At 35.8% G+C, this 24,687-nt stretch overlaps 4 protein-coding genes and 1 non-coding gene across 6 annotated transcripts; 4 read left to right on the plus strand and 1 right to left on the minus strand.

The window, feature by feature from the left end:
• Window positions 1-1,884: 1,884 nt before the first annotated feature.
• Window positions 1,885-7,072, minus strand: LOC137710514 (CBS domain-containing protein CBSCBSPB1). Of its 2 annotated transcripts, none has more exons than XM_068449558.2 (15): window positions 6,503-7,072; window positions 6,092-6,274; window positions 5,579-5,747; window positions 5,302-5,434; window positions 5,042-5,212; window positions 4,796-4,874; window positions 4,595-4,708; window positions 4,382-4,448; window positions 4,077-4,182; window positions 3,926-3,984; window positions 3,441-3,550; window positions 3,209-3,342; window positions 2,812-2,897; window positions 2,616-2,705; window positions 1,885-2,418 (listed from the first exon to the last, which is right to left on the minus strand). In XM_068449558.2, the coding sequence occupies exons 2-15, from the start codon at window positions 6,226-6,228 to the stop codon at window positions 2,233-2,235; spliced, it is 1,641 nt and encodes a 546-aa protein (XP_068305659.2). In that variant the 5' UTR covers window positions 6,229-6,274; window positions 6,503-7,072; the 3' UTR covers window positions 1,885-2,232. The 2 variants fall into 2 exon arrangements, with proteins under 2 accessions (XP_068305659.2, XP_068305658.2); XM_068449557.2 differs by having other exon boundaries at window positions 4,796-4,880; window positions 6,503-6,953.
• Window positions 7,073-11,848: 4,776 nt separating this feature from the next.
• Window positions 11,849-12,544, plus strand: LOC148696167 (uncharacterized). The gene has a single exon (XM_088696203.1). It carries the CDS (start codon window positions 12,103-12,105, stop codon window positions 12,394-12,396), a length of 294 nt encoding a protein of 97 aa, XP_088552329.1. The 5' UTR covers window positions 11,849-12,102; the 3' UTR covers window positions 12,397-12,544.
• A 562-nt stretch (window positions 12,545-13,106) lies between these two features.
• On the plus strand, window positions 13,107-13,204 carry LOC137711762 (U6 spliceosomal RNA). Its single transcript, XR_011065109.1, has one exon. It is a non-coding gene; the product is annotated as a U6 spliceosomal RNA (small nuclear RNA).
• A 1,978-nt stretch (window positions 13,205-15,182) lies between these two features.
• On the plus strand, window positions 15,183-15,854 carry LOC137711541 (uncharacterized). Its single transcript, XM_068450791.2, has one exon. It carries the CDS (start codon window positions 15,314-15,316, stop codon window positions 15,521-15,523), a length of 210 nt encoding a protein of 69 aa, XP_068306892.2. The 5' UTR covers window positions 15,183-15,313; the 3' UTR covers window positions 15,524-15,854.
• A 6,153-nt stretch (window positions 15,855-22,007) lies between these two features.
• On the plus strand, window positions 22,008-24,328 carry LOC137711651 (agamous-like MADS-box protein AGL11). The gene is made up of 7 exons (XM_068450906.2): window positions 22,008-22,213; window positions 22,305-22,392; window positions 23,180-23,241; window positions 23,365-23,464; window positions 23,601-23,642; window positions 23,763-23,804; window positions 23,943-24,328. Exons 1-7 carry the CDS (start codon window positions 22,032-22,034, stop codon window positions 24,054-24,056), a joined length of 630 nt encoding a protein of 209 aa, XP_068307007.2. The 5' UTR covers window positions 22,008-22,031; the 3' UTR covers window positions 24,057-24,328.
• The last annotated feature ends 359 nt before the right edge of the window (window positions 24,329-24,687 follow it).

A 24,687-nucleotide genomic window follows, 5' to 3' on the forward strand; every position in this document is an offset into this window, starting at 1 on the left:
TTCTCTGCCCTTCCAGTTTCCATACACTCTCATCCCTTCTTATTTTGTACGATCACGATTAAGCCACGTCAATATTTTATATTGATTTTTTTTATAGAGATAATAAGAAAAAAAATAATAGTGATATAAAATATTGACGTGACTTAATCATAATTGCACAAATAAGAGGGAACGAAAGTGTATGGAAATGAGAGGGCAAGCCAGGTCCTTAGGAAATTGGGGCACAGGTCTGTGGGGGCGTCAGATACCATCGTTCCTAGTGGACAAAAGTTGGTGGGTGCTGCTAAGCATGTGAAAGCATGCCACATGTGATGTGAGATTTGGTATCAAAAGATTATGGGGCTCTTTTTATTCTTTTTCTCTTTTAATTTTTTTTTGGCCTTTTTCACTTTGGTGGGTCGGTGGGTGGGGCTAAATCCAATAGTATACAAACTTATAAAGTATGTAACATTTTAATGTGAATGTGCGACTCTAAGTGACATGTTTATGCTTTTTAAAGTTGCCCTGCTCACGGGATTCAATCATTTTGATGGCCCTGATTTAAGGTAATCAAGTTGTGGTTCATGTAGAACTAAAAATAATAATTGAACTTTTTTACAAAGCAATATAATTAAACTTGAAGGCATATGGGCTGTTGCAATCAGTGTTTAAAATATCAATATTAGTGAAAATATCGATATCGGTTATCTTTGATGTAAATTATGGAAGAGATATCAAACACTAGTTTAAACAAAATATAAGAGTTTCTCCGATATTTAATCGATATGTTGAAAATTGGCATATCGATGAAATCTATCAATTTTAGGGGAAATTTTTGTGGAAATAGCGACAATATCGAAGAAATATCAAACATTGGTTTGGTCTAATTATATGAGCTAAAACGAATGTCTCTTCTTCATGCAATTGAGTTCAAAATCCTCACTTTACAATCCATATTAGTTTAAAGTATAGTATCATTTTTATAGAAAATTCAAAATTATATGATCAGTTAGTTTAGCTACACCGGATCTCCATTGAACAAGTGCGTAAATATTCTATCATTTATCAAAAAAAACAAACTTAAAAAAATAACAATGAACTTGTAGCTAAAATAGTTAAGAACGTTAACTATTACATAAATAGTCTTAAGAGATCATCATCATGTTAATATATCTTGTATTTAAAAATACAATAAAAAATGTACTTGTCAACTTAAAGATATGCCTGTAATGTAAGGAACCCAATAAATTGGCAATTTGACAGCTACTTAAAGTCAAATTTTGCTACCACAAAAAATAAAATTGCAAAAAAGGGATAGAAGTTCTTGGGCCAGGAGGGCCCACAAACCGGCAGAGATAATTAAGAATACGCAGCTCCACCTCCTCACTGGACGGCCCAGACAGACACCAACCGAAGTGGATGCTGTGGTTGTCGTCCACCGCGATGGAAGAAAACGACATCAAGGAGAAGAAACCATACTCCGTATAATTGTCTACGATATTTTGGCTCTCGGTATTTTCCCCTTAGGGGTCACCACATCTTCTGTTGATTTCCACTTTGATTGCATGGTTGCGATTATGTTACACTGATCCAATTAGCTGTTAGTCAAACACAAAACCTGCTGACCTTTCGTTGTACAACATAGGACAACATTTTACGATTACGAGTTTGCGTAGAAGACGATGATGAGCTTAAATTATTATTGGAAAATCTTCACAAGTGAAGTGAAATAATGTCTTCTTAGATATCACAAGAAACTGTTGTCGGCACGCCAAAATAATCACACTAGTTGCTCATATTTTTCTCTTTAAGGAGTATGACAGCTCGTAGTGCCAATAACATCTCTCGTGTCCATGCATCAGCTTGTCAATCATAGACCCAAATAAAGTTCCTAAAACGACACTCTTAACAACAACAATAACATAACACTTTGAACTGTTTTGACAAGAGGAAATCAAGAATCCAAATTCCCCCAAGTCCAAGAACTTGTACATTTCATGTGGCGGTGTTTAGTTCTTGCTTTACACAAGTACACGAAGCTGCGAGAGTACGCATCGGAGAAAAAACAACGCCGCGCATGTTATCGATCAATGATCAGCAAAGGAAGAAGTGAATTTCACTTGTATATGTCGTATAGTTTGTATAAAAAGCACGTATGAAGCACGAAGTTTGCCCTCCCAGCCAATTCCAATGAGTTTCTGCTGCTCTAGGAAAATCTGTCTAGGCTTCAAAACAGAAAAAAAATGAAATCACTCAGTTACCGGATCTCTTCAAGTACGCTAACACGCCTAAGCCGACAGCAACGGCAGCCCCAGCTGCAACAGCATTGTATGCTGATGCCCATGCAGAATCTGCATATGCATAATCCACATTTCCTGTAGCTGAACCCCTTCGGCGGCGAGTGCGTGTTCCTGAATAATCCAAATGCAGTCTCAAACCCTGCATAGTTGATCTTTTCAACGTCAGACTGAGCTCAATACCTAATCACAAACGTATATTATTGTCCCGGACGACATAATTTCATGACCATGGCCTATAATTTCAGTCTCGGGTTGGAATAAGTAGAGTACAGGATATTCTGATCCACAGCTGTAGACATATAAATCATCTAGCAACTGTAGACATATAAATCATACCTTCCAACCAACTTGCTTTGCATGATCCACAGCTGCCAAAAGATCACTATCTGATGCCAACATAACTTTATCACGGTCTTCATCTTCATACTACAAAATGCGACACCAATTGAAATAATAAGATTAGGATGAGGGAACTCTAGCGCCAGACTGAAAAACAGATTAAAAGAATTTAAGATGTTAATCTAAGAAATACCAAAATTTGAGGAAGGTTGTTGCGGTCAATGTCATCTCCCATTCTCTGAATGATGGAGGTTATAAGTTCTGTCAAACTCTGAATATCTGAAGAGGAAGCAAGTACAGAGGAAACTCAGTTAAGAGCTAAATTTATCCCAAGGAACAGTGTTGGACAATAATATTACATGCTTCTAATTTAAAGCTCGATTGGGGTTTCGGGAGAAATTTGAGGGCAAAACCTAGAGCTAAAAATGGTCAGTCCTTTTGTGTAAACTGGATGCAACAATGGACTCGCAGTATAAGCCAACCATGTCCTGCAAATGTTCCAGATGCAGAATAGAAGCAGCGCGCACACACACACACGCATGCACCCATTAAGTGACTAAATTGACAAGTAATTAGAACAAGGAGCATACTGCAAGTGAATCTATGCATTCGACCCCTCTTATCTTGAAGTTTGAAAGCAAAGGTATTTGGAAAATTGGATGGTGGAAATGGTAGCGATCTCCCTGTCTCTGCGCTCTCAGAAGCCAGTTTCAACGAATTTTCACTGAGATGACAATTATAATGCATAAGTACATATAAACTGCAAAAAGAGTTGAAACTTTCATGTTTATTATCCATCATATGCATGTATAGATGTATAACCTCCGAGACTCCTCATCATCATCATTGGGACCCAAGGCCATGGCAGAATCCCAAAACTTTTGCATCATAGTGGTTGCGGCCTCGTTGCTCACTCCAGCTGTATTTCCAACCTGGTTAGCAACAAATATTATGTAAGAAATCTTCTATTGCCGAAGGTGAAGAAATATTAAAAAGAATATTGAACAAAGAAAACAAAACAGAAATGTCAACATGATGTGTTTCTTCTGAATGTTAGATACCCTAAACAACCAAAGTGAAGCTTATGTAGGTTTTCCCCACCAGGAAATTTCAAGTTGTGAAAGCCACTAGTAAACAAGACAATCGAGAAGAGCAAAAGTGTGCAATAGGTTAGAACTACAGACTGATTCATAAGTAGTGCTGAAAGCATGAGTCAGCAGTAGATAATATATTCCTGTTATCCTATACATATATAGAAAGATTGAAATAGATTGTAATAATTAACAGTACGCAAGGACTAGACTTACAGTGGCCACAGCAGCATGAGTGATATGAATTACATCAACAACAGCAACGACAGCTCCATCTGCATCCCAGTCATCATTAACTATCATAAACTAAAAGTCTTCTGTTACTTGACAAAGCAAAACAACATTACTCTTATTCTCAGTATTGTACCTCTGTCTACAACGGGAAGGTGCAAAAACTTTCCATCATGCATGGTATGCAATGCATCAACAATTGGTGTATCAACTGTAGCACATTCTGGGTTTGGAGTCATGACCTATTAATCAAATCAAGAGAATGCTAAGATAGTTGGACTATATGTATTCCTCAGTCATACAAGCATAAAATGAGGCGCTACTTGGAATCAGCAGAGGTTACAACATCTGGCCTTATAGAACAATGACATAGGGATTCATTTGCGGTTTTCATTAGGATAGCCCTAAGAACAATATTTCAAAACTGATGGAGACGTGTACCTTCTCTACAAGAGTGGTCTTCGGAGGAAGATTTTGTGATATTACACGCATTAAGATATCTTTTGAGCTGACAAGAACCAAAAGCACAGATTAGAATCTCACTTATCTATAAAACAATAAAATTATCAGTGACAAAAAAAAAGATATAGAATTACTGTGAAAAAGGTAAACTGCAACTTTTTTACTTTAAAAAACATAAGGCAATAAACTCACGTAAGAATTCCTCGTGGCTTGTTATCAACCGTCACAATTGCCGAGCTTACTCGCATTTCCTGCATCTTCTTTGTTGTCATCAAAACCGTATCTGCTGGTGAAACTGTTAAGACCCTGAAGACAAACATCTGTTAAATCAAAACTGGTAAATTTTATCAGTGTGTGGCCACATATATCATCAGACATAAAAATATTACCTACTTTGTACTATCTGGAATGATTGTAGACAAAGATGGCCTAAACAAACGCTCTCGAAGTGTCTCAACAAATGAATTGGAACCTGCATCTCCAGGAAAGAAAAAATTGCAAAAGTTACTATTGTTTTTTCAGAAAACTGTCTACTCGTCATCACGCAGGCCTACCAATAAAACACATAGATATTCCTGCAAAAATATCTAAAGTCTCTGACATAAACTTCTAACAGAAAACACTAAACTCTCTACCAACCAGTACTAGATGTTCCCCAATGTTTTTCAACACCTTCCACAGCAGCAGCAATAGCCTTTCCCTTCTCAGCTGCTCTTTCCATTCGAGCAATGGCATCATATAAACACTTTGCTATATCAAGTAAAGCAATGACCTCTCCATTCTCCACAACAGGCAAATGCCTGAATTTCCCTGTAAATGCAGAAATCATCATGTAGAAAGAGCAAGCGACAATAAGAACGTATGCCAAGAAGTAAATTTGCCTCTCATTTAATACTAACCTTGCACCATTTTCTGAAGGGCCTCAACAGCAAGAGTGTCTGAAAGAACAAATATCGGGTTCTTTGTCATAACTTTAGAAACAAGGGTTTCCTCAAGATTAAGCTCACGGGAAATAACCCTTGTCGCTATATCCTTCAACCAAATAAAGGAATAGATGCATAAGGAAACATTATGGGGGCTAATAGAATCCTTGAAAATAAGCAAGCAAGTCTGGTTTTTTGTTTTTCTGTGAACGGTATTTTCTTGCAAAATGCGACACTGAGTTCAAAGTCATACCTTGTCCGTAAGAATTCCACAGAGCAACGCATTAGAATCAGTTAACAACAAAGCATCAACCCTACGAGCAGCCATCCGACGACAAGCTTCTTGAACACTAGTATTTTCAGGTACTGTCAGAGCCTTTGATAGCCGCAATCGTTTCACAGTCCGCTCTCCAGTTAGCCCCCTGGCCCAAAATGCAAACATAGAAGAGACTATTGTCACTTTCATTCCAATGCACAAAACTTCAAACAGAACATGCCTATTAATTATCTGTCCTCTACATCAAAAACTTATTCAATCTCAATATCTACCAGTTCCCAACTTCTAATCAGAACATCGAAATCAATCACCAAAAAATTTTACTGTTCTACAATTACACAATCATGGGGTTTTTCAGGCAACTCACATTCATGTAAAAGCTCAATTCTTTCAAAAAAAAAAAAAATTCATTCATTGAATATATACTTATACATATACATACACATACATAAATATATATATATATATATATCAAAAATCGATACACACATGGGACGAGAAGCCGTGAAAGATTTTCGGGCAGAATCAGGGCCTCCGTTATTAGCATCAGAGGATTTCTTCTTGTCATGCAACGATGCGTTCGTCAATGACAGACTTCTTCTCGAAGAACCGCCTTGACTAGCCATCGTCGCCTTCAATCAAACACCTTTTATACTCTCCCTCTTCAAATCCCTGCAGCAAAATTAATTATCCAAAAATTATTGTTCAAAATTCAAAGCAATTCACGAATTTAATTTCCAAATTTTATTCATCCCCATAATAGAAAGTTTCCCAATCTTTGATTCCGACGCTGGTTTTTTACATCTCCAAACAAAGAAATGAGAAAATTTTTGAATTTCAACGCGTTTTTATTGAATTTTCTTCGATTTTCTCTGCAACCAAATAGAAACAGAAACTCACCGGACCCAGAAAAAATCTCTTCCTCCTCTTCTATAATCCGAAGTTTAAGACTGCTTCAGAACCAGAATCCGAAAACCTCAACGAAAATTCACAATCCCATTGAATCGCATCTTATCCCAGGTCCGCGTCCCAGGAATTCGAAACTACCGAGCGACTCGATTCGAATTGGACGGGATTGGAGGCGGTGCTTCGAGAAAATGAAACGCTCGCGGTCGGGGAATCTGGTCAGAAAATCGGGAATTTCCCGGGAAATTACACCGACCGGCGAGAGTGAATGAGACCCAGAGAGAGGGAGAGAGAAAGTTTCAATAAACCTAAAACGATGGGATGGCCGCCAATCGAAACCTCCCACGTCGATGATTCTAACTGAAGTTTTCAAATACCTCCAATTTTACTGGCGCTTTTTTTCAGGCCCTCCAAAATTCGTTTGCTGTAGTTTACGGATTTGGCCTTGGAATTTGAGGAACCGTATGCACCTTATCCTCGTCGCAGCTGGAACGGGGAGGGCTTCCTGGTCATTTCATGAAGAGGTTTGTGCAAACTGTGACAAAATGTGTATTTCTCGAATCTATGAAAAAATAGTCAACTCGTGCTCAAATATTAATGTTTCTTTTTCTTCTTTAAAAAATAATTGACTGGTTATGTATCATGTGAAATATGAGTATTGTAAGTCATCGGCTCAAATAATAATGTTGGTCTTACTTCTAACAAGAGAGAAAATCTTAAACCTATAAATAGTATTAGGTTTATGGTAATCTATTTTATATAAAGAGAATAGAAAACGTGAATAGTGATTTGGTGTAGTCATGCTTCAATAAAAATATATGGACAAAAATGTCCTCAAAACAAAAAACTTCAATGGCATTCCAAAATAATACATTAAATAAGATAGGGGCATTTTCGTCATTTTAACAATATTTCTTTAATAATTTACTTTTTGGTGCTTTTTTTTTTTTTTAAATTAGTACCTCACAATAAACTAGTAATAATATGATTCAATTTCTTTATTTTTAAACACGTTCAAAACATCTTAAGAGATGTATAATGCCGGTTATAAAAAAAAGTTTTTCGCACGCGAATAACAATGTGATTAAATAAGTTATCAAATGATTGTTTTTTTTTCTTTCTAGCAAACGATATTATCTACACTAAGAGGGAGGGGTGGGCTTAGCCTCACAATAGGCTAGCAATAATATGATTCAATCAGTTATTTAATAAATATTATTTTCTCTATTTTTAAACACGTTTAAAATATCTTAAGAGACGTGTAATGCCGATTATAAAAAAATGTCTTTCGCACACGGATAATAATGTGATTAAATTAATTGTCAAATGATTTTTTTTTTAAATAAACAATATTATCTACACTAAGGGGGAGGGGTGGGTTTAGCCTCACAATAGGCTAGCAATAATATGATTCAATCAATTGTTTATTAAATATTATTTTCTCTATTCTTAATGTAAATTCTATAGAGACCGATTTTATTATGTGAATTCAGCTGTTTTAATTGGTTTATGAGGGGTTTCTTCTAGCATTATCTAAGATTATTCATTTATTTCAAATATTTGACTTTCCTTTTGTCAATTTACGCATATAAATACATTTAAAACATATAAGTCGTGAGTAGCACGCTATGATTCAAAAAATACCTTCTGCACACATGTGAGCACGTGCATGAAGGCTAGTACTATAAATTCCAGATTGTGATTAGTTGCTTGCATAGTATAATTTTTTTTTATAAATAAAAAAATAAAGGAACTTTAACTAAAAGTACTGTTCACTTTAACGAAAAATCACATTTTAACACTAAAAAGTCAATCATGATATTATTCATTTTACCCTTTATTTTGTTCTTATAGTTAAAACTTAAAATTTTCATGCCTTTTTCATTAGTTTTCCTTAAAAAATAAAATAAAATAAAATAAAACTAGTCATTTGTTATCTGTCAACCTCTTACAATTTAAATACACAAAATATTTTTCTTTAAAAACATTTTGTATTGATATAAGTGATGAATTGTCATGACAGGTAAGTATTCTTTTCCAATTCTTGCATCTCGAGTTTAAACTTTTTGCTTCTCGTAGCATAGAATAGTAGTATCATTTGTAATAAAAGACTTTTTAGTTAAAATGGTCTATAAGATTGTTATAACTCCTTACTTTGGTCATTGAGATTTAAAATTGATAAAAGTGGTCTCTGAGTTTGTTCACCGTCAATCATTTTGGTTTTTTCGTGAAAAACAGCCGTTAAATATGGAGAAAATGTCAAAAATACCCTCAATTTTTGTTAAATCATTTGGCCATTGTTTATTAATTTGTGGGTATTTTTATCAGTTTGGTTCTTATGTAATAGATATTTTTTCACGGGAGAACCAAAATAATTGACATTGGCCAAAATCAGGGACCACTCTTATCAATTTCAAATCTCATTGATCAAAGTGAAAAGTTATGTCAATCTCATCAGGGACCATTTTGGCGAAAATGCCTAAAAAAACACGTATACTTTAGTTAAAAGCCTATGATTCAAGCTCGTTAAGTATGTGTATCATCTCAATCTTGACGTATTATGTGTTTACTAATGCATAAGGAATGAATATGTAAGGCCATTTCCAACCGAAAGGTCTAGAGGGCCAAAAGGCCGAAAATAGCTTGAAAACCGTCTCCAACCGAGAGCTAGGCTAGAGGGTTGTGGAATCTTAGACGGCCCCATGGAATCGGAGAGAGCTAGAGGGCTGAAGGGCTGGCTATAGCCTGGGGCTGGCCAGAAAAACTGGAAATCCTGTCGGTTATAACCGACAGGATTTCGTTTATATTATTTAATATAAATGTATTCCTATCAATTATTTTGAATCCAACGGCTAGCTGACGTCAGCTAGTCGTTGCTAGCTAGCCCTAGTTACCGTTGGGTTCAAAAAAAAAAAAATTTAAGGGTTTTTTGGGCCTTTTTAAAAAAAAAAAAAAAATTTCTATTTTTTTCCCTATAAATACCTAAACCATTCCTCACAAAATTTTCACTATTCCTACCATTTCAATTCTCTTATTTTCCTTCCTCTTTCAAAAATCTATCCTTCAATTTTTTTAATAATTTTGAAATGGCCTTTTCTGCAATGAAAGGTAGGGCTTGGACCCGAAAAGAAGATGAAGCTCTTTGCAAGGCTTATAGATGGGTGTTGGAAGATAGTGTGAAGGGGAATTGTCAAACAAATGACGGTGTTTGGACTCGTGTGTGCAAAAAATACTTAGAGTTCTATGAAGGCACCACTCCAGTGAATATTCGAAACCACGAGAGTTGTCCTTCAAGATGGAAGAAACATCTTCAGCCAAGTTTGAACAAATGGCATCAAGCATTGTTAGCAGCCGCAAGTATACATGAAAGCAGCGCTAATTACTACGACGAAGTAAGTGTTTTCACAATTTATTTTAAATATTTAATTATATTACATTTAATTTCATAAATTAATTTCCTTTAATTTTTTTCTAGGCACGCCAAGTGGAGGAATTGTATATGGAGAGCAGCTCAAAACCCTTTCAGTTTCACAGTTATTGGGAAATTTGTAAAGGGTGGGTGTTATTTGAAGATCCACCAAAGAAAGCTCCTACGCCGGTGTTCGAAACTGCATCCTCAGCTGTAGATATGGATGAAGATGGATCTCCAACCATTCAACAAAAAAGGGTAAAAAATCCGTCTTCGGGTGAAGGTTCCATATCTAGGGCTATGGGACGAAACAAGGCGCGAAGGTTGAAGGAAAAGGGTAAGGCAAATGATAATTACGTTGCTCAACATGAAGTGGCTACCGCATTGCGATTATTGGCGGAGCAAAATGCCCTTGAGGCCGAAGAAATGAAGCGTAGGCATGAAGAACGGGCGAAACAAATACAAGAAGAGATGGATGATAAGAATATGGAAAGGAACACTTCGAATTACACTTCAATGAGTAAGGCCTATTTTGATAGGAAAAAAAAAGAAATTATGAGCCGACGGCAGTTGTTTACCTCTGACTATACTCCTACGAAGGCGGATGATGAAGATGATGTTGATTATGGATATTAAATTTAAGTTGTTTTAGTTTTTAAATTTAAGTTAATGTTGTTTTCGAATTTAATTTGTCGTTTTTAAATTTTAGTTGTAATTTTTAAATATAAGTTGTAGTTTTTAAATTTAAGTTGTTGTAGTTTTAAATTTAAATATAAATTATGTTTGGCCATTTGGCCATCAGTTGGAGACGGTTTTTTGTGGTAGGGCTAAAACGAGCCCTCTGGCCCTCGGTTGGAGACTGAGCAAATATAGCTCTGTACTGTTCATTAAAATATTAATATCTTGGAGAATCTTGGAGGGCCAGAGGGCTAAAACGAGCCCTCTGGCCAGCCCTCGGTTGGAAATGACCTAAGTAGTTCTCACATTGAGATTGACTATGTCATACTCAATTTTAAACAAGTATCAGTATGATGGGATTGTTTATCCCATACCTTAACAACTAAACATCATTTAGATACCTAAAAAGTATATAAATATGCCCCTAACTACTTGGTATGCTTGATTATGATTAATCGTGCTGAGTAACTGTGACATCAATCCTAAAATTTTATTGGATGAATCCAGGGTCTGCCCCGCATGTAGGCGAGGATTAATCCCTTAAGCCGGATCAGACCCCATTCGAAGGACAAGCTCTCTCAATGATGAGTGCTCCATTCACAAGGCTCGAACTCGAGACCTTACCCTTAATAACCTTATAGGATATGTCCGCTTTGGGCCCCGATCACGCCCTCACGGTTTTGTTTCTGGGAACTCAGACGAGAACTTAGGGTCACCCATCCTGGGAATGCTCTCGCCCCATACTCGCTTAACTTCGGAACTCCTACGAAACCCGAAGCCAGTGAGCTCCAAAAAAACCTCGTGCTAGGTAGATATGAGAATATACATATAAGGCTTACATGATCCATTCCCCTGAGTGATGTGAGATGTTACATTAGGACTTTTAGCAATGGGTGGCACTATCCATACACCTCTTTCCACCTCACACACATTCTTTGGATTTTTGTTATTTAATTCTTTTTAATTTATTCGATCTAACGGTCAAAAATTGAAAGGTGTGTGTCGAAGATAAAAATTAATGTATGGATTAGTAAATTATGATGTGATAATCAGATTCTAAATTCTAATAGTAAGGTTTGCGCAAAGCATCAATGATGCATTTCTTTAGAGAAAAGAAAAGGCCCATTGCGTGCGAATTTTGCCTTTATATTCAAGAATCTATATATAACTTCTCTTAAAAAAGTAGTGGTGTTGAATTTATCATACAGAACTTGAAATCCAAAGGAACATTACCAAAACAAATAGCTAAATTTACATTGTAGATGTTATCCACATTTAAAAATGTCATTCTGCACTGAATTTTATAGAAAATTTTCTTTGTATTTTTATATATCTAAAGTATAAAATGGTAATTTTAGAGTGTCAATAATAGCTCACAATTACGAAAAAAAATCTCAAAAACTAAAATACAAAAGAAATTGGCTAAAAAATAAAAGAGAATTAAAGTATTAAAGCTAGCTTGATTTGAGTTTACATAGTTCATAAGGAATCCACTTTTTTCGTTAACATGTGTTGTATAAAACTCGTGTTCCTGTTGGATCAGAGTGTTCAATTTCTTGCCATCAATTGTTACAACAAACACAGAAGAAAAATGGTGGATTGGGCACCAATTTTGATTGGGTTGTTGCTGTTCATACTGCTCTCCCCTGGCCTCTTGTTTCAGATACCAGGAAATGTCAAGCATGTTGAGTTTGGTAGCTTCACCACAAATGGCAGAGCAATTATGGTCCACACTCTTATTTTCTTTGGCATCTTCACCATCCTCATTTTGGCAGTGGGAATCCACATCCACACCGGCTGATCCAGGTGATAGTCGAACTCAAGACCTGTTGACGTTGAGTTTTATTGCAAAATCAACAAGTTGTAAAGAGATTGATATTTCATATTAAATTTTCCTTGATTTGCAATTTCTTGTTCATGACTTAATTGGAGTTGAACTGTTTAGTCTTTGTTTCCCTTCTTTTACTATATATGTTAGGATATTGCTTGCAACTAACGTATCTTCATCGAAAAAGTTCTTTAATCGGAACTGTTAAATCTTTTAATATTTATTTGAAGATCATCCCTACAAAATATCGGTTAGTCATTCAAATATATCAAACAAATCAATAGTTCATTATGAATATGCTATTTGCTACCTACACCAGTAATTTATTTTGATATATTTGAATGACAAACGGTCTACGATTCAAATAATTTTTTATATGAATAATCTTCAAATAAAAATCAAGAGATTGAGCGATTTTAATTATGAAGTGTAGAAATGAGCTCATTTCGAATACTTTAGTTTATGAGAAGGGTGAAATAGATGAGTGTTGTGAAATTAATTAAGGGAAATGTTAGGGAGAACACCTACTTAGGACAAACTTTGTAAACCTTATGACATGGTTATTGATATGATTGGATTATTATTTAAGTATTGATTAATGTTCTTATTTTCTATTAGGAAAACATCACATATTTTACAAATTTGGTCAAAAAAATTAGTTTACCTAGCATTACTCATTAAGAGTTCCTTCGCAGACATTCGATAAAATTGGAACAATACAGAGAAAATTAGCATGACCCTTGCTCAGGGCATTACTCATTAAGAAAATTTAACATTTGAGCAATTTAGATCATTTGTTCCAAATTGCATAACCCGTCAAAGCTTGATTGGTAAGAAAATGAGGAAGAAAACAAAGTTAAAATATACACACAAATATATACAAATTTTTTTTGGTATACAACTATATATTTGGATCTAGAAATTGTAAAAGGACCCAGATTCTCTCTCCTCCATTCATCCATAGTCATTCAAAACATTTCCAAGTTGATTCAAAATGCAATATTATGCCACATAAGAAAAAATCCAAATTGAGCCGTCGGAAAAAGATGGAATCGATAAAAGGCGCCATCACCCACCATGCTGCTGGGTCCTAATATGACGAGGTCGAACCAGAATGTCTTCTGCATGTGTCATCGTCTCCATAATCGTCACCACCGCCACTGCAATCACCACCACCACAACCACAATCGTCATTACTGTTGCCATTACTTCTTCCACCATTGTAACCTTTGCACCCTAACCACCACATCCCACTATTCGCACCACCAATTGCACCCTTACAATTGTTGCTACCATCACCGTTGCAACTAGTGTTGTCACCACCACCTACGACTACAACTACTAGCGTTACACCACCACCTCCCACCATTGACTCCATTACCACTGCTGTTGTTTTCACCGTTGTTGCCAACAGTGCTACATTCGCCACCATTGCTACCTCTATTCTTCAACCACTAAACCTTATTATTGGCACCACCACCACACCCCTACTATTGTTGCTACCATCACCACCACTACCCCCTGCCACCACTATCATTGTCACCACCCCACTACTATGTCCATTTTTATCATTATATATGATTATATCACTTTTACATCAAAATTTACCTCTCGCTTTTACATTGCTTTTCATATTCATGACACTTTCAAAAGAATACAGTTTATCAAATGCTAAATTGGTTCTTTTACATCTGATTATTCTTAAAGCACATCAGAAGCAATTTAAAAAACAAAAAACAAAAAACACGAAAATCCATCTAGGATCGATCATCAAGATCCTAGATCCTTGCGAGAATCATTCATCAGGATCCTTCCATGCTGCTGATACAGATTTGCAGTAGAGTATACTGCAAGCGATGTTGCCTTGCACGGATTGCCAAATCCATGACAAGACCATGTCGTTACATCTATGCCAAATTGAATACTTGGTATTAGTGATTGCAAGGCTCTTGATTGATCCATCAATAAACCCAAGTTTGTTTTTGGCGCTGAGAGCGATGCGCATAAAGCGGCTTCACTGTCCATAGTCGTGTCCGTCAAGAAGCTGTGAGACTAAAACAAGACTTGGTGAATCTTAGTGATGTAAGATGAGAGGATTAGATGCGTGTGGCATTGCCTCTGTTGGTTTTTCGTCGCTTATGTTGGCTGTGTTTAATGGAAGGAATTTAGGTTGCGTTCGTAGCGGAAGTGAAATGGGCTTCTAGAGTCACCAAGATCGGTGCTATGATGCTATATAAAATTGTTATGTGAATGTATTTTGTATTGCATAACTGAAGTTATACAGAGATGTGAATTTATTCAAGAATTGTGAAGCTATTCTAGGTAAACCGAAACTAATTTTATGCTATTACGATCCTCTCCTACAATCACTTCAACATGAATTATTGTATCCTACCATCACTCCAAATCATATCAGATAGTTGACTATTTTATTTCTTTTAACAAAAATTGGTTGACATTCTCTGTAAATTTCTTTTGTCCAAAAACGGTAAACCAATATGCAGTGTGACATCAAATTCTTAAAAAAAAAAAAAAGAAGCAATTTCCTTGTAAAATTTAAACATAAAAATGCTTAGTCCAAAAAAGCTTAAATCCCAAATTCAAATTCATACTCATCCCCCCCAAGAAGATCCCATCCATCGAAATCCAACGGTCAAGATCCTGACACGTCACAGAATTGGCACGTGCACTCGTCCATTGTCACGAGAAAAACACATGGCACCTAGGCACTTGTCCGACAATTTATGTTCCCAACCTCCTATCTCTTCACAAACTTCCAAAACCCATCCACTTTCCTCTCAGATCTTCCAAACCCGTCTATAACTTTCTCCTCCTCCTCCTCCTCCTCCTCCTCGCTGATCTGGTTTTGAAGAGAAGAGCAGGTGCAAAAATGGCAGACTGGGGTCCGGTGGTGATAGCGGTGGTGCTGTTTGTGCTGTTGACACCCGGGCTTTTGTTTCAGATACCCGGACGTGGGACGTTGGTGGAGTTCGGGAACATGCAGACCAGCGCCGCTTCCATCGTGGTGCACGCCATCATCTACTTTGGCCTCCTCACCATCTTCCTTATTGCCATTGGAGTTCACATCTATGCTGGTTAAGATGTTTTATTCTTATTTATGTACTATTTACTTAATTATGTGAGTTGAGTGATTAGATTTTTAGAGTGTGTGAACTCGATCAACATATTAGATCTCGTTCGAAAATGACTTTTAAAATATCTGAAAGCGCAATTAGAGAAAAGTGTTTTTGTGTTTTAAAAGTGCTTTATGCAAAAGCCCCACTTATTTACTTGCATTCATGCTAAGAATTTGTTCAAAAAATATTTTTATCAAAAACGCTTTCGGTCATTTTAAAAACACTTCTAAACGATATCTTAATCTTGTACTGTTTAATTAGTTTGTTTACTATAATCTATGTTAATTTGGTTTAGTCTTGTTTCTTTATCTTTGATAATGAAGCTTTGTATTTTCTTACGCATTTTAGACCAACTGGTTCTTAGTTTAGTGGTATTTTTATTTTAAAACATTTGAACGAGGGTTTACCCAAAAGAAACGTTTTGAAAGGGGTTTCGAGTTCGATGTCGATGAAAATAAAAGTAAGCATTGTTGGGGTTGAAATGGTTGGACACTTGGGGGTTAAAACAATATCTCAAGGGCAAATTGCGGTTTTACCTCTGAACTATCGTGTATTGGTAGGTAAATTGACAATCGCATGACGGATCGGGTGTAAAATAGCAGTTGGGTTAACCCAATCCATAGAAATTCATGGTGTACAAGAATTTGGGTCACTTGCAGTTCAGTCGTTCCAGACGGCGTTGGTCCTTTTTGGGCCCTTGCAAGCAAGAATTGGTGTAAAATTGCAAGAGACTCATATGTAGATAGGGCTGTTTCGGTTCGGGATACTGAATCGGAACTTAAAGACCGAAAATCGAACCAAAATGTTTCTGGACGGACTGTGAATATCCAAACCAAACCGAAATTTCGGTTTTCCGAAACTTGGTGACACCGAAACAATTTGGGTTTTTCAGTTTGGAGTCGGGAATGGGCCTTTAGGCCCAATTTGTTTGCATCCTGATTTGAACTGGTTTTTGGGCTCAAATTTTATCAACCCAAATTTTCTGGGCTTCTGAAGTATGTAATTTTTGTTTGGAATATTCTTAATTATTCTTATGAAACTGGATTCTCTCCGGATCCATTCCTCCTACTTCACCAAGTCTAGGGATTCGGGTCATTGAAATTTGATTCAACGTTAAAGTTATTATAACTTTTAAAGTGAGTTCCTATTTGTAACCGTTTGATCAAATTTCAATGGTTCGGATCTCCAGACTTGGTGGATTAGGAGGAAGAGATCCGGACAGGATCTCTTTCCTATTCTTACAACCTTAGTTTTGGGCCTTTGTCACATACACAATTCCTTACAAAATCTAGTTTAGGATAACCAAGTTACTAACAAACTACTAGCAAACTACTTAATTTAATGTTCATTACTATCTCTATACTAGCAAGTAGCAAACTACTTAAATTAAAACTATATGCAACCAAAACCCAAAAGCAACAAATTAAGTTACAATCCGAAATGGAATATTTTAAGTTGCAAACCAAAAAGCAACAAATTAAAGTTACACACCAAAGTTCCAAATGAATTTTAAATTGTTTGTTTGAACTTGAAAGTTCAAGTTCATGAAGATTTCCCCCCTTCTTGTTGATGGTTGACCCATTCCACTTAATGTTCAAGTCATGGATTTAATCTCTGAAGTCCTCTTGATCAACCATCTTAAAAGACATCTCGGCCTTTATAATTCATTTCACACATGTCATATCAAGTCTTTTTTTTCATTTTTTTATTGAAAGTGTAAGAGACAATTGAACCGCCCATGTGACAACAATGGTTGATTTAATCGGGACCCTCGAAGAGACTGCAACCGGGGGCATTTCCTCAAGTGCTTCAGAATTCTCGTTGTTCCATGTTTGGAGGAACCTGTCGGTACTTGCAATTTGCAAAGGTTGCATTCCACTATCACCCTTGTCACCCCACTTTCACCGGTGAATGGTATCTTAGTGGCATTTTGCGATGCCAAGCTTGGGCCCTTTCTTCTATTACCTTTTTTCCGATTGCTTCCCACGGCCGGCCTCTCCATACTTCCCACTGCCACCCTCCCCATACTTTCTTCTTCCACTACTTCTTCTAATTGTATGCCACCATTCACATCAGGATCATCGTCCCAATCATCTTCATAATAATCATCACGAAGATATTCTTCATTTGAGGGAGCTTCTACTTGAGGGGGTGTAGGTGCACTAGATTGGCTTATTTATTTCCATTTACCCAAGACCGTAGGTGTTATAGATTGGCTTTTAGACCCGTCCATCCTAACAATGCACAATAACATATCACAACCATTAGTTCAACATATATCAATATAGGACACATCCAATTTTCAATCACATACCCAATTTTCAATCACAAAATGAATCGATCAAAACCCTAAACTATTAACTCGTAAGAAAGTCACCGACCTTGCTTGCCTGTTCCAAATTAAGTAGATCCAAATTTGCCTTCTTGTAAAATTTGTAATTCAATGGCCCTGATCAAAATTTGAACAACACACAGAGTCACCGACTATTACAAATTTAGATTCGAATGAATATATTAAACAGGTTTATCAGCTTTGATCATTGGTCGTTGATGATAAGTCCCAGGCAACAAATACTGATAGTTGAATGATGGGGTTGGGGTAGGGTGAGGGAAGACGAGATGGTAGGGAGAGAGGTGTGTGTGCCCATATTTTATTTTATTTTCAACTTTTAGATTTATTAAAAGGGTAAAGAGGAAGGAAAATAATGTCTTTTCACATTATTAGATTTAGTGAGTGGAGTAGGAGAGGAACAAAGGAAAAGGAAGATGGCGAAGGTAACTAGTATTTTTTTTCGGAAAATATAAAAAACGAAGAGCAAAAAGTTGATCTCTCCCAACGTTAGCAAATCTTTGATTAAAGAGTAGGGCTCCACTTACCATCTATTTGTGTCATCATTTATACAATTTCTCTAATAGAGGTATGATCCATCAACACATTTGGATTCCATCTCTTTTGGATGTGGCACAATACAACGTGTTTCAGCTTCAGCTTAGCTATACCAATCAACATGCTTGACCTCTAGGGCAACTTGAAAAGATGTTTTTTTTTTTTTCGATCGTACTTGAAAAGATGTTAACCCACGTTCGATTATTGCTGGAATCATAAAATAATAAAGCTTTTGATTTGATGATTTGTTAGCTGAGGGAAGAGCCATGGAAAGGAAAATGTGGGAGACATGTCGACATTTTTCTCTTAAATCACATGTTATGGGCAGATGAGCAATTCAAATGACAAAGTGGTTGATAAAAGAGATATGGTCACATGAGAATTTTATGGTTTGGATTTCAGTTTAAGCCTATGAGTTGCGAGCTGGAGTTGGAGTCTAAATACGTTTAAGAGTGCAAATCCTAGTAACATGTTGATGACATGTTGCTATTCACGTACTAGGTCTAACGATCATTAGTGCTCTTACGTGTATTGGTGTTATGCTATATATGTGAGGGGCCTTGCTGATATTGTTCTTTTACATTTAAGATAAAAGCGTTGAATAAAGTGCTTGAAAACATATATAAACATGGATTTACTGCTAATTCATTTTAGGTCAGAATTCTATTATTGAATATTTGATTCAATGGATGCGCATTGAATCTATAATTGACCTTGAAGTTGAGTTGACAAATATGAAGAAAAATTTTCAGGCGCTGTGAAACTCATATGACTGGTTTTTTATTTTTTTTCATAAAAATGGGAAGGATATCTCCTAAAACCCCTTCTTTTGTGTGTGTGTGTGTGTGTGTTTTAAGTGTAAAAGAGTTAATAATGTCATAAAACTATAAGCACTGTTCTAAAAATAGGTCTAGGTGGCGTCTAGACCATGGACCTAGGTCAAAATGTTCACTAATTGGAGAGGATTTAGGTGGCCGCCTAGGGGCTCTAGGCGGTTTGTCTGCTACAAGTTGCATTGATGCTACAGTGCGTCTGCTACTGTGATGCTGCTTCTGATACTACATTTGTGTTAAGTATGGTGCTTTGTGGAGGTGGATTCGGTGGTCAGTGTTTATGAGTATGGTGTTGCGATGGTGGTGGATCTGCTGGCGATGGGTCTGGTGTTGCGGTGGTGGTGCATTTGTTGGCGAGGTGTATGGTGTTGCGGGGTGATATATCTATGGTGGTGGACTGAGAGGATGAGTGAGATTCGGGTTTCGGGAGAGAGATAATACAAAAGATGAGAAAAAGATAATGAAGAACAGAGAAGGGAAAGGAAGAAGGTGGGTGCGAACCTCAGTAGAAAAAGGAGTTGAGTAGATTTGGGAAAAGTAGTGGTAAAATATTTTAACTTCAAGTTAAAATAGCTAGTAGTGCTGGAAGATGTGAATAGCTAAATTAATATTAGGAAACGTTAACGAAAAATTTTCGGTATTGTTCATTCTAACGAAAAATCATATTTTTATACTAAAAAATCAATCCTGGTACTATTCATTTTACCCTTTATTTTTTCCTTATCGTTAAAACTCAAAATTTTTAAATCATTTTCATTAGTTTTCCTTAATATCTAAGCCATTTGGCTAACTATAATAGCAAAGATTTAGCTACTATTGTTAGAGATACTCTTAACATATTAGATGCTTATGAGCTTAATTTCTAGTACAAATATAAATTTTAAAAGTATAAATATGTACTTATTTACCTCCACCGGAGGATTCCCACTTTTGTTTTTTGTAATGTCCTATCAAAAAAAAAGTTTTAAGGTTGTGGTGTCCTAGGTTTAAGTCCATCGCCATCATATTGAAGTGGACTACCATTGAGGCACAGCTCCAATCATGACTTAACATGTCTCCATTCATCTCCCCTAAGATAAGTCGTAGTTTGACGCTTGTAACCACATTTTTCATGTAAAAGGGAATTGGATCTCATTAGGATGATCCTCTCGTCACATCTTATTCGTTCTTCGTATATCGTATGGTCAAAAATTATTTTGAATTTTTTAATTTAAAATTAAGCACAAACAGTATCTAACAAAAATTGATCGCAAAATAATAAAATGTGAAAATCCCTAATACCTTGAGAAAGAGGATCCGGAACGATCCTCTTCCCAACAAAAGTTCTTTACCTCTCATTTTATTTACGTATTTTATTCAAAAGGTGTTGTTAGGTTTCACGAGCCTTTTGAGTTATAAGTTTTACGCTTCAACAACTGATTGATATAATCTCGAATGCAATTTATATATACTAGCATATGAGCACACACAAAGTGTGTGTGAAAATTTTTAATTTTTGTTTTTGAAATAAAAGGAGAGTGGAAGAGAGTGTGAGAGTGGGAAGTTTTTTTTTTTTTAATTAGAGATATGTTAGGATTACACGTAGGTGAGGCCTTGAAAAAAAAAAACAGCAAAATTTGATTATGTGAAATTACATTTCTGCCCATATTTCTTAGTCATGTTCTGTTTTAATTAGAAGGTTAAACTTGTAATTTCATAGGATTTTGGTTGACAATGAGTGTTTTATTAAGTAGTAGAGATTAATGGAGAAATTCTTCTTATGCATTTAATTAATAATTACTAACTACATTGTTCATCACATTTTCTTTAGAGGGGTTGCATTGTTAAATCACACTAGCTAGTAATTAGCTTACACGATACGGTATTTAACAAAATTAGTTATGTTTAGTAACACTTCATGTGGTCAGCTAATATTTATTAACAATATGGTCTACACAAAACTTATTCAAATGTGATTCATAATCTATTGATTTAAAGTTGAAGGAGAAATCAAGTTCGAATTTCTCATTTATTTAATAAGAAACATATATACGAGGTTCATTATCGTTCTATCTTTATAAGAGAAATGATGCTTAGATGTAACCTATAGCTAGAATGATATAATTTTACATACATATGCTCGTTAATTTATTTGAGGGTTCATAAACATGGGCACGTAGCTGGGGAATAGCACAACTCAAGGATCCGATGCCTTTTCGACGGAGATAGTTTCTTATCCAGTCAAGATTTATTTTCAGTGACGTCACCATCCAATAAATATTTGCCGCTTGTTGAAAAAGTGCACTAACTGTCTAGTAACGATTAATACAAGCTGAATTTGTGACGTAATAAAATCTCTCATTTTCCACAACATTTTTGAGTTACTGCAGTAGTTTTAGCACAGACACACCCCCGCAAGCCAAACCATAATATTAAAGAGGTTTGTGAGGAGAGGACTGAGGAAGTTAGGTTTCAGAAAGAAGCCGAAGCTTCACATAACTGAATGATTAGGGTTCTTAACAGTAACAGATTAGGGTTTGTCATTATATATAGTACCAATAATAATGAAAGAGAGTAGGATGATTGCAAAAGGGGAATTTGGTAGTGACGTCGTGTCAAAAATTAAAAAAAAATTATTAACCAGCACCTTCATCTGCGCTAATCACAAATCAATCTCCTAATTAATTACAAATTAACATGAATATTCTTCTATATATAGTATGGAACGGTGAGTAAGTTGCAGTGGACAAATATAATAAGGTATTAGTAAAAATGGGGAGGGGGAAAGTGGAGCTGAAGAGAATAGATAACCCAATAAGCAGACATGTGACCTTCTCCAAACGCAGAAATGGACTGCTGAAGAAGGCTTTTGAGCTCTCTATCCTCTGCGATGCTGAAGTTGCCGTCATCGTCTTCTCTCACTCTGGCAAGGCCTACGAATTTGCAAGCCACGAGTACGTTTAATTAACAAGTAATTAAACTAGCTAGGTAGGTTTAATGATGATCATATTAATTAATAATTTGTTATGTTAACTTGTGATGCAGCATAAATAGGACCATTGCCATGTATAGACGTGAAGTAGGGTTGCCTGAATCAAACAACTCAACCTTCAGAAGGGCCAGAACCATGGAGGTATAATACATTTATATATTGCTTTTTTTGGTAAAAATTTTATGGCATGACCGTACATAACACCTAAACATGGCAATACTAATTCACATGTCATGAAGTTCTGAAGAACACGATTAATATTTGGGTATTTCATGTCCTATCAGTGTGACCACTAACAACATCATGTGAACTATGGAGTAATAGTAAATAAAAAAGAAGAAGATAATATATCAAGAAAAATAATTTAAGTTCTTAACCGGTACGTTTAGACGAAGGACTCCAAAGTTTCATGAAAGTTAGGCTAATTTTGTTATAGGATATATTGCACTACAAAAAATTATGTAGAGGGACCTAAAAATGACTAGAAGCATCATGTGAGAGAACTTTCAAATGACACCTTTCACGTGTTGGTTTAACTGGTACTTGAAAGTTCTTTGTTTAGTTTCCTGCATGCATTACATTAATTTTTAACAATTCAGTCTGAAACTCTTTGGTACTTCCTCGTCCATGGTAAAATATTTTATTCTTTCAATTCAAATGGGTCCCTAATGTAGATCCTAATTCTGTTCAACCGAGATAACCACTCTGATCTTTTGTCTAAGCCAAACAAATATATGAGAGTTATTCCCAATTGGTCCCTAGAGGGAAGAAAAACACCTCTAATTACTAGTTATTAATCACTTCCAAAAGAGTAGTGAACCAAAAAAACTTTTTCGGAGTTAAATTTGCTGTCATTATTCTATCACATCTCTTGTCTCTGCAACAAACGGTAAATATATTACTTTGATCTGCGGTGTTTATTTTGCAGTACTGGAGGAATGAAACCGAAGAGTTAAGAAGAACTACACAGAACCTCGAAATGCGGCTGAAGTAGGTCTTCTAGCATCTACAACAATTTTATTCCGTTCATCGTATAGGAGCTTATGTATATATATGGTTGTTCTCAACATATTTTAAAATAATTAACATGGTATTATGAACATCTATATGTAGGAACTTGGCTGGAGAAGAGCTATCAACGCTTGGTATGCAAGAATTAAAGCAGTTGGAAAGACAGTTAAAAACTGGGGTTGAACGCATCCGTTCTAAATCGGTATATACTCATAGAAAAATAGTAATACATAACTAATCAGTCACAACTAGTACTATATTTTAGGTTTAGTTTGTAGCACCAAAGTGAACACCTACAAATTTATGCTTAACTGATATGTGATTAAACTAATAAACAGAGACAGATCATTTCGGAGAACGTCAACTTGCTGAAAAGAAAGGTAACAACCCTCGTAATTTCCTACTTAATTACGTTGTTTCGATTAATTCAAATGCATTGTTACTTTGGACGTGCGGAAATAGTAGTTCGTGTAATTAAGTTGTATAAAATGCTGCTGCAGCATAAAGAATTGCAAGAAGAAAACAAGCGTCTGCTAAAAAGAGTGAGTAAACATTGCCCTAATTTCCTCTACTAATTAGTTTCTAATTGCTTTGCAAATTGCAATCAGGCATATAGAAATGCATAGTTAATTGGACATTTTCGTTTGGTTAACACATGCTACTTTGTCTTGTGAATTGAGGTTAAGTCGAAGGAGTTTCATTTTGCTGATGTCACCTCGTCGACCTCGACAACTACTTCGGGAGCAAATGCATGCATGAGTGCATTTCCAAGTTACATAGATTTGCTAAACTAAGTATTATGTTAATTATGTTGATCGCTACTTAAGCTTGCTGTTAATCAACTATAATCTTATTGTGTGAGTGAACTAATTTGAAATTCAGGGTTATGTTCTCGCAGCAACACCAGCTGCTGCCTAATTAATTTGAAAAAGCTGCTTATATATAATTAGTGGCTGCAGCTTTTGCTGTTGTGAGGGACTGCGATCATAGCTTTTGCTGTTGTGTGTTTCTAATTTCTTGTGTACGAACTATATGAAGTTCGTGGAAATTAATGTACATTATATGATGTTGTGGATCAATGTTATGCATAAGTTTCTATCCATATAAACGATGATAAAAAGGAATATTTCTTTGCCTATGTACGTACATAATTTTTATCTTCTTATTTCAAAGAAACAAGAACTACAGAAAGAACTCATACAAATTAGACTGATTAAGATCAACTAAACTAAAACCCAAAGAGAAAAACAGAAAAAAGTTCTTATTAGATCACCCAAGAACTTCCACAATCCATGAATGGAGAAGTACTTCTGCACAAAACTCTTGAAAAAGTAATGATTCTCGACATATTGGCTACTGGCTCAAGCATGCCATAACATTAGAGAAGCACGAATTAAATAGGTAAAGTTGCAAACAAAATTCTGT

Source organism: Pyrus communis, chromosome 6 (genome assembly GCF_041283825.1).
Source record: "Pyrus communis isolate YQ-2024b chromosome 6, ASM4128382v1, whole genome shotgun sequence".
Lineage (NCBI taxonomy): Eukaryota > Viridiplantae > Streptophyta > Magnoliopsida > Rosales > Rosaceae > Pyrus > Pyrus communis.